Source organism: Grammomys surdaster, unplaced genomic scaffold, assembly GCF_004785775.1.
Source record: "Grammomys surdaster isolate TR1022 unplaced genomic scaffold, NIH_TR_1.0 125950, whole genome shotgun sequence".
Classification (NCBI taxonomy): Eukaryota; Metazoa; Chordata; class Mammalia; order Rodentia; family Muridae; genus Grammomys; species Grammomys surdaster.
This window is the reverse complement of record NW_021620771.1, coordinates 2997086-3013676: the sequence shown is the minus strand read 5'-3', so window position 1 is coordinate 3013676 and position 16591 is coordinate 2997086. Positions and strand designations below refer to the sequence as shown.

Genomic DNA, 16591 nt, shown 5'->3' with positions numbered 1-16591 from the left:
GAAGGTGCCTATGTCCCATGGCACAGGAGAGGAGTAAGAAAACAATCTCATTTGTGAGTCCTCACCGTCCACCTTGTTTGCCTGGGAGCTCCAGGGCTCTGCGATCTCCACCTCCCAACTACCATCTCCACATCCCAGAGTTTGTGGGGGTTCTGTGGATTCAAACTGGGGTTCTCATGCTTGTGCAGCAATACCTTACTTGCAGCACTGTCTCCCCAGTTCCTTTACCTCTTAACTATAACCTTCCATATCTTTAATTTTTAAATTATCTGGACCCTAACTATATCTCAGCTTCCCCATTCCTGCTACCTTTTCATCCTTAGTGCTTTCTCAGTTGACATAATACTAATCCCTATCACAGTCTGGGCTAGTTTTCTTCTATAGCCATATATATATATATATATATATATATATATATATATATATATATTTTTTTTTTTTTTTTTTTTTTTTGAGACTGAGTCTCATTATGTAGCACTGGACGACCTGGAGCTCACTCTGTAGACCAGGCTGGCCTCACACTCACAGAGATCCACCTGCCTCTGTTTCCTGAGTGCTGGATTAAAGCATGTGCCGCCATGCCTGACAAGTGATTAGTACCTTACCACACCCCTTACTGCTGTGCTCTTTCCCCAATAGTTACTGAAGTTAGAAGTGATGAGTTTTTTCAAAGCTCAGCAATATTATATTTTCACAGTGGATTGATCTAGTGGTTGTGGTTCTACTTTCTGAGGCAATGCAGGGTATTATACTTAGTTCCCAGAGCATGTAAACTGGGAATTTAGTTAGAGAACTACTATAAATAAACTAGAATTGCACCTGAGCATTGCAGGTACTTCAATCCAAAAACATATATAGCTGATTAAAAAACTCAGCCAAGGAAATATTCCTGATGCACAAGCCCAAGGGCAGAGATATAAGAAAAACTGTATGCCCCCTCTGATACTGGATTCCAGTGCAAGAGAATTAGATGAAATTCCAAAGAATCCAGGAGAATAATTGTAAGAATGTAGAATAAAATCAAAGAGGACACAAACTTTTGAATGAACTGAAGAGCTGAATGAAATAAGGTCAGAGCAGGATATGAAAGAGTTGAACAAAACTAGAAATACTAAAAAGTCAAACTGAAATTTTAGAAAATTTTAGACATGAAATACTCAGTTGAAAAAATGGATTGACTGAAAAATAGAGTATCAGGGATATATGGTAAGATAGATTGATTAGAACGTTCAGACATTGACAATAAAGTAATAAAGTAATGAAGTATAAGATAGAACATATGTATTAGATACCTTCAAAAGATTGAAGTTATGAGCCATGGGCATACAAGGAGAGACCTTTAGGCTAAAGGTATAAATAACATATTCAGAAAAAATCCTAGCAGAAAACCCTCCAAAACCAGGAAAGAAGATTTGGATGATTCAGGGAATTTACCGCTCCAAACAGGCAACACCAGATTAAAATGCTGGAAAGTGAAGTGCACTTCTAGGTCACATGTAAAGTCCACCAGAATTTTTAGGTACAAAAGGAACTGTGGTTTCAGACCATGATTTTAAATCATTATAACTAGGTTCAAACACATATGCATTAATCAAAGCAAGAAGATTGCAGTCAACACAAGAAATAAACTTGTTTAACATTATAAAAGCACATATATTACACTCAATGCAATTCCCATGGAATTACAATATAATTTTTTCATGGAAATAGAAATAAAATCCTAAAATGCATATAGAAGTGCAAAAGTCCCTGGGTAGCTAAAGCAATACTGAGCAAAAGAGTAGTGTTGGAAGGAGGCACTACTGTGTCCTACTTTCAGGTTAGACACCAGCACAGGGCCTGGAGATCAGTGGAGTAGAATAAAAGATCCAGATACAAACCCATTGCTCTTCCTGTGGACTGCAGTTCTGTTCCCGGTGCACACAGAGCCTCGCTCAGCCACCTGTAACTCCCACTTCAGGGGGTCCAATGCCCTCTTCTTGTCTCCACAGGCACTGCACTCATATATAATAAACACATGGACACACACAGATAAATAAAATTAAAAACAAGTGTTTTAAAAGAAAAAATAATAGTACATGCTTTGAAAGATGTGAACAAGCATATTAAGTCTGTGTCAGGAAGACATTTGTCACCCTTTCTCTCATTTGTGGATCCCAGAGTTTATATAGCTACAAAAACTATGGCATACATATGACATGAAGTACAAGGTGTGGTCTCCTGTAAGAGAACAGAGAGGACAAGGAGTGGGCAGAGGGGAGAATGGTAAGAGCAGGGGATGGTAGGGGATATTCTCAGAGTTCATTATATGCCTATATTTAAATGTCCATGTGAAACTTCACATTATTTACAGTGGACATACATCAAGTAGGAAAATATTATTAGTGAAACATAGGTTTTAAACTAAAAGTGTAATGTATCATCTCCGCTAGGGTATAATTTGCACCATCCTTTAGCATTTTTATAGCCATGTATAAGAAAGTCTTTTTAAGATCAGAGGGGTTTTCGTTGTTGTTTTGTTTAAGAAGTAGCAGAGAACTGGGCATGGTGGCTTGTGCCTGACTTGAGGCAGGAGGATTGTTTTGAGTTCAAGGCCAACTTGAACTATATAATGAGTTTGAGGCCAGCCAAGGCCTGTTGTATAAAGTTAAAACCTTGTTTCAAACACATAAACAAAGCAATCTGGTACCCTCAAAAAGACATGTTTTGTTGAAGAGGGAGGAGCCCCACTAGGGACATGCTTCTGTATTATTGGACATTGGATTGCAGGACCCATGTAGCCCTGGCTCTTCTCACCTTGCCAAGGACTCATTGTCTGATAGACCAGCACAACTTGGAGCCATGCTCATCAGATACATTGTCTATACCTCACTGCACCCTTATGCTTCTTGTATTGCTATCAAATAATTTGAGAACTCAGAATTTTACATTGGTTATATAATAATGTCTGAAGAGAGCCTCTTCCTATCAGGGCTATCACTGTGGAATTGGGCAGCACCATACTAAGCACAGACTCAGAAAAAGTGGCTACTTGTCCTGTGCCACTGAGATCCTACCACCTGCAGGTTGTCTTGCCCCACTGTAAGAATTGTCCTTGCTTGTTAACACAGAAAGAAGTAGGTATAGTAAATCTTCAATGCTATTGCATGAGCTTAGATTTTGACCAGTATTTGACAGTGTCCTAGACATTGCCTTCAGTTGCAAAAAGATTTCCATATGATACTTATCAATGGAGAAGACTCCTAGGAAAAAGGAGACTGAAGCTGAAATAGAGATGACAAGAAACCCAGGGTAGAGGAGCTGCTTGGGGAAGTTGTGGATAGGGAGTGAATACTTAAAACAGAAGGGAAAAGAGTCAGCCAGGCTGGAGCTCAACTGTGGTAGAAAGATAGTTGTCACACACACACTTGGGAAATCTTGCCTCTCAGGTAGCAGGTGGAAGGCAGCAGTAACTGTCATGGCACCCAATCGGAATGTCTGGAAACCATGAACTTGCATTGGCTAAATTAACCTTACATCCTACAGAGAAAGATTTGAGGTTCCTGAGAAGGCTTGAACACACTCTGCCAATTGGAACTCCCTTAGATGCCAGGAACTGGCCTAGGTCAGCAAATCACAGGATCTTCTGCTGTTGGATCTTGACATGATTTCATACTTCTCAGTATAATTTTAATTTGTGTATGTAATGTACATATAAAAGGCAGTGCTGAAGCACAAATCCACAAAAGTTGTTTTGCCCCAAGGGACCCTGTGAACCCTCCAGGTGACACATATTTCTGGCAGGAGAGATTCCTAGCACTTGGTTTAGTGAGAAGGAATTGAAAACCTGGGACACGGATGCCTCCTTGGGGGTTCTGTAATCCTATAGTGGCAGAAGGCCAGCACTTCACTCTAGACTATTTTCAGAGATCCGAAAAATTGTAGTTGTATACCATGAGCATCATATACCCCTTGATAATCAAACATTCTAAGGTGGAGGTTAGACCGGGCATATTTAATCTCTTTAGTTATTGTAGTATGTTAGTTGGCAAGCATATCTCTGAATTTGAGCCTTGACTTGTTTGACTTCTTATAATACTTTCTAGTTTTTGTGTTTAAACAGGGTTGATATACAATTGGTATACTATTCTAGAAATATCTATTCATAAGTGTTTGTGTGTGTGTGTGCGTGCGCGCACGTGCGTACATGCTGTGTGGGCTGTATGTACTGTGTGTGCATGGATGGAGACCAGATATTGACATCTAGAATTTTCTTCCTTTGCTCTCTGTTTATATTGTTTTGAGACAGGGTCTCTCACTGAACTTGGATCTCAAATTTGGTTAGACTGGCTAACAACTGAGCGTCTGGGATCTGCTGTCTTTACCCTTATCCCAAATACTGGGCTTACAAGTGTACACATGCTTAGCTTTTTACAAGAATGCTGGGGATTCAAACTTATCCACTGTCATCTCTCCATCCTTATAAAGCTTAGCAGGTAAAATAGAAGAAACAAACCAAGTATAAAGATAAGGGATCGAGGGTTAAGAAAACCCAAGGCAGAGCAGATGGTTATTGGAGCAGCCCCAGAGACAGGAGGCGTAGGGCCTAGGGCTGAGTAAGACAGGCTGCTGGGAGCACCCTATTCTGCTGGTGAAGTTTTAAAGGCAGCCTCAGAACCTTCTTTTGTGTTAAGGCATGTTGGAAGTTACTCAGTGATAGGCTGATATGTATTTACCTAGAGAATATGTGTGTTTTAGGGAGAGGGATGATATGGACTTTAAAATGGCTGGTTTTATTTACCACCTTCAGACTCATCTGACTTTGGAGTATCAGGTCTAGTGTAAGTCCTGTGTTCTCACTGGCAGCACTCTCAGCCTGTGGCTTAATCTTGAAGTTGTGTGGCCCATGAACTAAGGATGGCAAGACAAGGAGCCTGTACAGAAGCTCTCTCAACCTGAGGTGGGTAGATGGGACTGTACTGTGAGAAGGAGTCTGTCCAAGCAGAGGTGGAACCAGTGGACTTGCTATGTGAGTCATCCATGACAGGTCTGCAGAGATGCTTCCAAACAAACACTGTGATACAATACATGACCCTCCTACCTTTCCTCTGCTATTAATTGTCCTTGCAGCAGACATGTGGCTTGACTTGATGATAATTAATTTAGTGTGTGTGCACACTTACATGTATATGAGTGTACAAGTATGTGCATGTATATGTGGAGGCCAGAGAACAACCTTGGGTATTGCACCTAAGGAGCTGTCCCCCTGTCCCACCAGTCTGGAACTTGCCAAGTAGACAGTCTGGCTGGTTAGTAAACCTCAGGATCCATCTGGTTCCACCTCTCCAGTGGTGGGATTAAAAGTGGTCACCATAATACCAAACTTCTTCCCACCAGCCATAGAGGCTCTAGGAATGCAACTCAGGTCCTCATATTTGATTATTGATGGAGCTGTCTCTTCAGACCTTTAACCTGATGTTTAAGTGGTTAAACTGCTTGGTGGTATGCTCAATGTAGTGGCCCCAGAGCACAGCGAGGACTCTGGAGTCAAAAAGCCTCTTTTGCCACTACTCTAAAGCTCTGTAAGAATTATTTTTGGTAGCAAAAAAATTAACGATTTAAAGGAAGTTACAATAGTGAAGGGTCCTTTTGAGTGATACACAGATATAGACACAGAACTTTGTACAAACCCATCACTGATGATTTTGAACCTTTATATGGTCACAACTTTAGTTCCTGGATCTAAAAGACTTCTTTGCTCAGAAATTGTTGCTTTCAGTGTTCTTTGTTCTAAACATGCATTATTTTGTGGAGACTCCAGCTGTGGAGACTTTAGGAAGGCAAGTCTTAAGAAAGCATTTCTGCCTCAGCTTTCCTTAATACTGTGCCCTGTGCCTCTCATTATACTGGAGACATACTGCTGTCCACATGACGGGCGCCAGCAGGCTAGGAAAGAAGTGAACCCAGTGTTTGTGGAGACAGCATTGAGACATTTGTAATGCAAATACTTTTTGTATTCAGTAGTTCTTTATTATGCATTCTCCCCCATGAATTCTATATTGTATCTATCTACTTTTAATGGCCAGACTAGTTAATTGTTCTTAGAGGCTGGTTCTTAGCACTGCCTTCCAGCAAGAGCCACAATGTATGTATCAGAGCAGCCACAGAGCAACCTCTTCTTTAATTGTAGCTCACTGTTTAGGTTGGGTACAACTGGATATTTATTTATAGAAGGGAGCAATGGCTTTCACAGAGTAATTTCACTAAACTGCAAGTTTTCTGAGACATAGTCTCAGTCTGCATATCTCAGTGACTAAAACACCAAAGTGAGGCATGTCTACTTTATGAAGTCAGGTCTGCTAAGAGGGTGGTTAGCAGCAAATCACTACCTTTTAGTTTAGAGTGGGAGGACAGTAACCTTTAGCAACTTCCTGGGAAGGAAACACAAATTAAAAGGTACTCTGATAAACAGGATTCCTAAAATACCATGCTCCAGTGTGTGCCACCCTGTCTGTGGAAGCCTGAGATGCTCTCCCATTGTTATACAGTGCAGCTGCCTTTGAATAGAGAGGCAAGCTTGGACTGTACACATGGCTTTAGTGAAATGCTATGAATATTTAAAAGGAGAGAATTTCCATGGCTGGTCACAGAATGGGAATTTAGAGAGAGTCACAGCATAAGTGGGCCTAAGGCTAGAGATGGCTTATGAGATGGACACGCATATGGCCTTGAATGGTAAGTAGCAGTTTGGGTTCTGCATTTGAATGATACATTCAGCAGAACTACATCCTGTAAGCAATCATAATGAGTGTAAACTCATTCCTGGGGCTCGTGAGCAGAGATTGCTATCATGCTACACCCAGAGCTCCTCAGGGCCTGTGACAATAGACTTCTGTAGTTGTTTCTGTTGCTGTCATTGTTTGGGGAATTTTTTGGGTGGTGTTGGTTTGCTTTGCTTTGCTTTGTTTACTTTTTAGACAAGATCTTGCTATAAAGCCCTGGCTGTCCTGGAACTCATCCTCCTGTCCCTGCCTCCTGAGTGCTAGGATTATAGGCTTGCACTACCATGCCCAGCTGATTTGTAGTTTTAAGCCACCAAATTGTATTGATTTGTTGCCCAGCCAGAGGAATCTTACAGGTGATAAGTGTCCATTTGGAGGGGAGACTTTCCTCACTGGGAACTGTCCCCACTCACTTCTGAAGTCTCTGTAGCATGATTTTTTTACTCAAAAAAATTTTTTTTGTTGTTTTCTTTGTAGAAATAACATTCTTGTAGTTACTTTTAGTTTGCTTTGACCATGATCTGTAGGGAGATATGTTTTTACATTAAAACCTAGTTCATACACAGACGTAAGTGAAAAATAACATTGTTTCCAAAAGGCTTAGTCCTTACTATTTTAGATAGTTTGTCTTTTATTTTCTTGTTTTTAAAAGGCAGGTGTCTTCATTAGTTTTCTACTGCTGTGATGAGACACCATGATAGAGGCAACTTGTGAAAGAGCTTACTAGGTCTCTTGTTCCAGAGGATGAGTTCATGCCATTATGGCAGGGGATGTGGGAGCAGGCAGGATGGCATGGAACAGTCGTTAGGAACTTATGTCTTGACCCACAAGCATGAGGAAGGAAGAGAAGGCTAGCTGGGAATGTCATGGGCTTTTGAAATCTCAAAGCCAGAGAAACAACTCTTCTGAGGCCACAACTCATAATCTTTCCCAACTTTTCACCCACAAGGGGCCACACATCCAGGCCAGGCCTGTCACAGCAATAGTCCAACTCTCTGGTACGAGCTTCTGTATTACTCTCTTTTTTGTTGCTATAATAAAATTCCATGACCAAGGAAGTTTACTAAAGCAAGTGTTTATTAGGCTTTTTTATTAGAGTTAAAGGTCCATGTGGCTAAGCATGTGGCATGGCCACTGCAAGCTCACAGAAGTAGAGAGAGCAAATCAAAAATGGATCAAAAAGCCCACTTCCAGTGACATGCTCCAACAACACACCTCCTGAGCTGCCCCAAGTAGCTCTAACAACTAGGGGCCAGATGGATATTCAAATGCCAAGGATATAGAAGATCCCTCATTCAAACCACCAAAACTTTTTGACTTGAGACTCTACTGGGAAAGTGTTAGGAGCTGTAGGCTTCTTTTTGTTGTGGTCATACTAGTCCTCTGCATCCCTGTTAGAGAAATGGTGGATTTTACTGAGCTTGACGCCAACAAGAAGCCAGTCTCTTTAAAAGCATTTTGGTAACTGATATGTATAGATTGGTCTTCAGTTTCCAAACACGTGCTCACATCTTCCTGGATTTTCTTGTTTTTATTGGAGGAATAGACATTTGTTGAAGTCATTTATGTATAGTAACTGTAAATAGGTTTTAATTTTTTCTTTAAACTTTCTGATCTAACAACATACATAACAAACACATCAAACACTTGTCTTTGGCATTTGGAAGTTTGTTGAGGCTTGGGTGTCACCTGCATCTTGTAATATTTTTATGAAATTGATGAAGATGAAATTAGGCAGATCCATTAATAGAGGACCATTCTTGTTTCCTAAACTAAAACGTTGCTTTGAGCTTTACTTTCATGCTTTTCCTATCTTGTCTTGCTGTTCTTGGTGTCTGCTGCCCTTACGCACAGCACTTGGTGAGTTCTCTGTGATGCACCTGAGATAGAGACTATGTTAGAAATGGACATGTCTTGTAGTGACTCAACAGTCTGTTGTCTCCACCGTGGCTGAGGCTTTGTCTGCTGTCAGGTTCTATCCGTCTACCTCCCAGCTTTGCCACATGCCCTCACTCTGTATATGCATATATAGTCTTTCCCCCATTAAACCCTTTTGACATACATTACTTGAAGTTGAGAGGATAGTAACAGACATTTTCTTACAACTTCAGTTTCCTATGTGAAACCTACCTCTTCCCAGGACACTGATCTTGGTTGGGTACAGATCAGACCTCATCTTCCTCCACATGAGTTACCTTCTTTTCATAATATGGAAAAGTAAATTTGTTTCCATGAAGATTCTGTCTTTCTAAGACAATAGGGGGAACTGAATAGGTAATTCCTCTGTCTTCTGTCCTTTGGATGTGTGTATGTGGGTTCTTCCATACCTCGGTGCCACCCAGCAGTTGAGTTTGACCCACAGCACAGAAGAGGTGGTTAATAGGGTGTGAATACACATGGACGTTCTGCCAAGTTTTCATGCCAGTGGGGAGAGGGGGTTAGATGATGACTTATTTCTCTCTTATGTACTGTGCCTTCATGATGTATTTTTGGCTTTTCCTATGGCAGCTAAACAGAACTGGATCATGAAGGTTTTCAGACTCAAAATGGTTTAGAAATTAGAGAGAATACCAGAGTTTGCTGGAGTTTGGACATTTTTAAGATAGGTCTCATAAAGCCTCCCTGTGTGATTGACAGTAAAGCTTTGGTGCCAGAGACCTTGTGTGCTTAACTCAGGATAGGAGGAAGACCCAAAGAATGGATGGGGCCTCTGGCGGCTGCCATGGATTGAAGATGCTGGAAAAAGAGAAGGATGGTGCATATCAATAGGCCTGTGAGACATGAGGTGGAGAGGTGAAGGGATATTGTCTATGCATGTCCTGAGACCCCTCTCACTGCATTTCAGGAAGAGTCCTGAGAAGTGACAGAGGCTACTCTGGGATTGTTGTTGCCATATAACCAAGTAGACCAAACTTTAGATTCTTGAGAACTCATTCTAGTCATGTGTTTAAAGAATATGACCTTCTTAGTTTATTTCATGTTGCTGTGAAAAAGACCATAACAAAAAACAACTTGGGGGTGGAAAAGGTTTACTTCCTCTTACAATTTACTGTCCCTTATAAGGGAAGCCTGGACTCCTCACACAGGCAGAAACCTGGAGTCAGGAGCTCAAGCAGAATTGTGGAGGAATATTTTTACTGGCTTGCTCTCTCAAGGATTGCTCAGCCTGCTTTCTTATATAGCCTAGGACTACTTGCCCAGGGATGGCTCTTCTTACAGTGGTCTGAGCCCTCCTATATCACTTATTAATCAAGAAAATGCCCTTACAGACTTGCTTACCAGCCAATCTGATGAAGACATTTTCTCAATTGTCATTCCTTCTTCTCAGATAACTCCAGCTTGTGTCAAAATGACAAAAAACTAACCAGTACAATTGATCCCTTCTTAATTTGACATACAAACACATCACTACTAAACCATAACCTTTCCTTTTTTTATCCTCAAGATACAATGTTACTATTGCACTAATAAAGCATAATGTATAATTTTAAAAGTCCCATTGTGTTTAAAAATGCAAACACATTAGAAGTTCAGTCCCTTTAAAATATCCAAAGTCTATTTAAAATATCCATTGAAACAAAACCCAAGTACAGATGTTTAAGTAGCCCAATGTCTGAAATCTAGAACTCACAGTCTTTTTGCCTCCAAAGGGCTTTGTGATGCCCTACTTCTCTGGCCCTGCCACATCAGCATATACAGCTTGTTTTGTAGGCTCATGCTAGCTACATTCCACGCCTGCTGCTGTCCTTGTTAGTCATCCCATAGTCCTGGCATCTCCAATATGCTGTGGTCTCTACAGGCTGCATCTACAGTAAAGGCCTTGTGGCCTCTCTCTGGGATCTTGACCATGCCACATGGTGCCATAGATTTCCTCCATGCCTCCTTTAATCCTGGGCTCTCCTCTGCAACTGAGACGGTACTTTCATCAGTGGCCTCTCCTGGATTTACACAATGCCAAGCCTCGGCTCTTGTCTAGGGTTAATCCCTTCAACTCTGTAGCTTTCATGCCATCAAAACCTGTACCATCTAGAAGATTCTTATATATATTAAGTTCAGCTACTGGTTTGAGTTTCAGCCTTGTCCATCTCTGGACTACAGCTGTAGTGCTCATCATGAGGGAATGCTTCCCCAAAGCTTTCACTTCAGTGATGCTGGTCTCTTTTAATCCTTGTTGATTTTTTTTAGCTCCAGCATTAATTGTCCCAGTAAAGCAAAAGTTTTACTTCAGTAGTTCTGGTCTCTTGTGGATCACAGCTTATTCTTCAGTCATGGTTGACCAGAAAACACAGATTCTCAGCTCAAAGTATGCAGTGAACCATCTTCTGAACTGATCTCAGCAATCTTCTAGCTCATTAACTTAGGAGTATTTAGTGGCTTTTCTATCCCAAAGTTCCAAACATTTTCACAATCCTCCCCTAAACAACATGGTCAGATCTGTCATGGTGATACCCTGTGATCCTGGTACCAATCTCTGTCTTAGTTTGCTTCCTACTGCTCATCTTTCAGTTTACATACAGTTTCACAAAGGGAAACCAAAGCAAAAATTCAAGAGAGGGCGGAGCCTGGAGATAGGAACTCAAGCAGGCCCATGGAAGAACGTTGCTTACTGGCTTGCTCCCCGTGTCTTGCTCAGCCTACTCTATTGTAACCTGGAGCTACCTTGCCCACTGGTGGCACTGCCCGCAGTGGTCTGGACCCTTATATCTCACTCATTAATCAAGAAAATTCTTTCACAAACTTGTCTACAGGTCAGTCTGGTAAAAGCCATTCCTCAGTTGAGGTTCTCTTCCCACATGACTATTTTTCCTCCACCACAGGATCTGTAGACAGTATAGACTGTACAGATGAACTGAGGGCTCAGCTGTGCTGACTGAGCAATACCAGTGACTTCACTGTATGCATATGTCATATTAACATACAGCTTCTGGATCAAATTTCTTGAGATTAAGTTGGATTAGAGATGTTTAATTTTATGTTACATGACTTCTTTCTAGGCTAGTATGCTTGGACATTGAAAATGCAGGACAGAGAGCAGGGTTTTTTGCGGCGGGGGGAGGGTTGGCAGTGTTGTGTTTGATGTCTGATGTCCCATTGGAAGAGAGTACTGAGATAAAAGTATCCTCCTAGGGTACACTTAGAAAGTGAGAATTGTGGGCCAGCATGGAGCTCTCTGGAATCACAGGGTGAGTTCTAGGTAAGGTTAAACTGTGATGGGAACTTACTCAAGGGACATGATTCTGTTTCCTTTAGCTTCTTGAGTTTCACAGAGCAGATTGTCATTCAGGCTCCTTGTTCTAAGGAAGCATGGATGTGCTTATAGGTGTGCGCCACACAATGATGTTTTAGGCAGCAGTGGACTGCATGGTTATGGCAGTGGTTCCATAAGATCACAATGCAGCTGGAAAATTTCTCTAGTAACCTTGTAGCTTTCTGAATGCATTGTACAGCTCCATTATTCGTGTGTTTGTTTTGATGCTGGTGGTACAAATCCTCTGTGTTGCGGGTTCCACAGAAGTACAGTTCATAAACCAGGTACAATTATAAACAGTTCTGTCGCTGGTCTGCTTACTATAGTTACCATTAGTTTAGAATGCATTCTCCTGCTGTAAGCCAGGCAGGGTGGCATGAATTGTAATCCCAGCATTTGGGAGGCTGAAGCAAGAGTACCATGAGTTTGAAGGCCAAGCTATATGGGAAGACAATAAAAGAGATACTGTAAAGACAGTACTGTAAAACAGCACATTGCGTTACACCAGCAGCAGCCTCACCCACCTCATTAGCTTCAGTTCAGAAGGTCATGGGGAAGAGTAACTAGCCTGTGCCATCTAGGTCTTGGGAAGTGTCCCCTGGGATTTGTACAAACCTCAAAGATTCCATACGTAGCATGTGTTGTCATTGTCAATAAAGCAAAGGTCTGTGGAGGCACCAGGGCCCTGAAGGCTAGAGAATGTTGCTAAACCCAGGGGTCACAGAGGTTTTACATCCTTTTCAGCTCTTCTTCCATCTACTTCTCACTCTGATAAATCCTGTCTACATCTTTCCCCTTCTTCTGGCTTGTTCACCACTGCCATAGGCCCTACTGTGTCCTATTAGCTTTTTTAAGTTTAAATTTATTGAGTATGTCCCTTAATTCACAATTCCAAGATTAGACTTCTTGGGAAGCCATCTTCTCTTTAGCCATAGCACAAGATTGTTGATACCGCGCAGTAAGGTTTTGAGGCCCAGCACATGGGTTCTGTGTGTGAAGTAGTCGGGTAGAGAACCACTTGCCAGCCTTGAGGAGGGCTATCTCAGGAACCCTCCTCACCACCCACCCTCGCCAGGTGAATACAAGACACCTTGCATGCTTTCTTTCACACTGGTAGAGTGCCTTATTGGACTTAGTTTCCTGATTTACATATGAAGTAATTAAGTTTATATGCTTAAGGGGGAAAAGCTGCGGAATCTTCGGAGCTCGGAAGTGATATTCTGTGGTCTCTAAGTAGCTCTTAGCTATATTTTTTTCCACAAGTAAGAAAATTCAAGAATTGTGTTGCCTGGACTTGTAGGGATCTAGTAAATATTCCAGCCAGGTATAGTGGTGCACACCTTTAATCCCAGCCCTCATGAGGCAGATGCAGAGGCAGGCTGATCTCTGTGAGTTGAGGGCAGCCTGGTATACATAGTGAGTTTCAGACAAGCCAAAACTACAAAATGAGACTTTGTCTCAACAAAACACAACAAAGAACCTAATACATACTCCTCTCAAAGTACCGGAGAACAGCAGACGTTACTTGGTTCTCTACCCTTTATCATTCACAAGGAGACAGTATGTCTGGGTCTCTTGGCTTCTTCATCAATACTGACTGAAGGTGTGTCATTGCAGGCTGGGAATAGTCCTCCATCCACAACGGCTCCAGTGTCTGCCTTCTCTCGCACTTCTGTCACACCATCCAACCAGGACATCTGCAGGTAACACTCTGCTTCACATGCTCCTGTGGCCTGTGGTGGCCCAGAATTTTCAGTTTTCTGTTTGCTTGATCATTCCACCTTTGGTCTAAACAGCCTGGTTTTCTGTGCTGTTGCTCGCCAAGTTACGATACAGTCTCATTTTCCCACTTTAATGTCTGCTCTCTTTAAACTTGTTTTTCCTTTCTGTGCTTTATTCCACTGTTCTGCATGCAGTTCCAGTGCAGTGTTTTCTGAGTGTTGTCACTACAGTCCCGTGCAGTCTGCTGTTGTCTTGAAAGCTTCTCCATGCCAGAGTTCTCTGACACAAGGGCTCACTGTGACAGTTATCTGTAAAGACACATTACAGGCATCAAAGAAAAATCCCTTTGTTTCAGACTGGGACCAAGTCTTGACACCAGCTAAAAATACTAAGGCCAGAAGAGCACTCAGATTCTCAAAGTCACTAAGTGATGTGGGTGAGAAGACCCAGGATACTTTGGAAAGCTTTGACTATATGGAAAGAACTTGTTCTGAAGGGAAATTGGTGCTTCCTCAAGGTTCATCTCTCAAAAAGAACAGGCTCCATCATAAAGAAAAAAGATCAGAGCCCTGCCCCCCCCTCAGCCATTCCAAACACTCTCCTACCCTTTCTACCAACCCTTCAGCTGTCTCAAAGAGGGATGCTGGCAAGGGAAGCGTGCGCATCCCACTTTTGGAGGAGAAAGCTGATGGTGAAGCCAGGTTGAGAAGCCAGCGACTACTCCGGTACCTGTTCTCACTCTCCCGTGGCTCAAGTGCCAGCAGCCTCCATAGGTTCCATGAGCTGGAGAGCCATGCCAGCCGTCTGCATACTGCCAAGTCCTCCAGCTGGCTGGCAGGGAGTGTGGACTTCTGTTCTGATGAAATGGGAGATGACGACGTCTTTGAGGATACATCGTCTGCCAAATTGAAGAACAGGGTCCTGCGTGCACCCCTCTGCTCAGTAGAGAAGGACAGTGACCTGGATTGTCCTTCTCCACTCTCTGAACAATGCACTCCCATCTCTCCTGTGTCCACTTCAGGGGATGCCTGCAGGTTGGTTTGCCAGGAACCACCATCTGGCTGTTTCTGCTAATACCTTCATAACCTTACTTTGATTTAATATGTGAAGTTTCTGGAAGATGAAGTAGCAAGACATTTATTGCCAGCTATAGAGCAAATTATGTTTTCCATACAGTGACATCACTTGGAAGCTAATTTCATAAGATTCAGAAACTACACATATTAAAGGATATGCTGACTCCTCTCAGCAGAATAAGCAGGCTTTGCCTAAATATGTAGGAAGAAATAGTACCTCCATCTTTCTAGCTTGCCCCTATGAATGTGGGAGGGGCTGGTCTCCAGTGGCCTGCCCACACCCTTCCTTCACTCCTTGCCTCCCTCTTACCTTAGGGGTGTTGTCCAAGTCCAAACTCTTCTTTCCAACTTTCTCTTCCTGTACAGCATCCATACTGTCCCCAGTGCTGTGCCTCCCTCAGTGTCCCTTCTCAGTGTCAGCTATTACATTTCTTACTGTTGGATCAGAGAACCTGTTCCTGAAACAAGTAGCCCAACACTCTAGCCAGGCTGGGCCAGGCCCTCTTCAGAACAGCTGTTTTACCTGTTGCCCAGCTGTTGGAAAACATCTCTGTTCTCAAAAGCCTAAGTCCATGGAGGTTAGTGGTTGAATCTAAGATGGTTCCTTGGTAATAATGACTGCCTTAATAATTCTCACTCAGTGCTCTGAGAGTCCCCAAAAGAAATGAAGTTGCAGAACCATGGTGAGTTTTAAGTACAGACAAAGTCCTTGGTCTCTTCTCAGTCTCCAAGAGAGGATGAGAGGGTGTGGCTGTTGTACGGGTGACTTGAGGGTGTGATTTCACTAGCGAGCAAGCCTTTAAGCCTGTAGTGTTTTGGAGGTGAGGGAGCTTGTTTTGGTTTGCATAGACATTTTCCCTCTAATGTCTTATGTTCTGGAAGGTGTCACTATTGTTGCCTAAATTTTATCTTTGAAAGTTTGAAGTCTTCCCTAAAAATGCCGATCTTGTCATTTTTTGTATCGTTCTTCCCTTTCTGTTGCCAACTGCCATCCTGACGTTGCTGCTGTGGTAAGCTGACATTCAGCTAATCGTGATTATTCTCATTTGTGCTTGTGTGTCTCTGTGCTGACAGTCACTTTTACGGTTTTCATTTCTGAACTTTGGTTTGTGGAGGAATTGGCCCTTCTGGTACAGCGTCATCCTCCCTCTTAGAGGCCCTTCTTTTCCTGACTAGTTTTCCTTCCACTACAGGATCTGCCACTGTGAAGGAGATGACGAGAGCCCTCTGATCACCCCCTGTCACTGTACAGGGAGCCTCCATTTTGTGCATCAGTCTTGCCTGCAGCAGTGGATCAAGAGTTCTGACACACGCTGCTGTGAACTCTGCAAGTACGAGTTCATCATGGAGACCAAGCTGAAACCTTTAAGGAAAGTACGTGAGAAAGGGGTGGGTGCTCGGTAGACTCGTCTTTTCAGACTATACTTGGCCAGCTGTGTTCACTGCTTTAGAAATCAGGGACTGGAGTTCATGCTGTATGTAGATTCTTATTGCTGATAGTAATGTCTCAGGTCTGACCTTCATTTGTGGTGTTTCTCTTTCCTTCATACTGAGACTATTTTCCTCCTCTTCCTCTTCCTCCTCCTCTCCCTCCTCCTCTTCTTCTTCCTCTTCTTCCTCCTCTTCTTCCTCCTCCTCCTTCTCCTCCTAACTATCCTGTGGCTTCTTGCTCAGCATTTAACTTCTCATGTGTCAACTGTTTTGTGTCTCTTGTTAGAATACTTAGTGATGAGTGTCTCTCTCCAACACTCAGCCTAGGTCAGCACAGTTTGTTTGTATATGTC

The 16591-nt window shown here is 42.5% G+C and overlaps 1 protein-coding gene across 4 annotated transcripts in view; it reads left to right on the top strand.

Moving 5' to 3' along the window:
- Positions 1-16591, top strand: part of March8 (membrane associated ring-CH-type finger 8) — an 85504-nt gene that overhangs the window by 63583 nt on the left and 5330 nt on the right. For 3 of the 4 annotated variants that reach the window (XM_028753545.1, XM_028753544.1, XM_028753546.1), the window contains 2 exons: positions 13627-13712; positions 16001-16181. In XM_028753545.1, coding sequence (XP_028609378.1) covers positions 13627-13712; positions 16001-16181 — 267 coding nt within the window. Of the gene's footprint in view, positions 1-13626; positions 13713-13925; positions 14766-16000; positions 16182-16591 lie in introns of all 4 variants that reach the window. The other variant, XM_028753547.1, reaches the window with a different exon arrangement.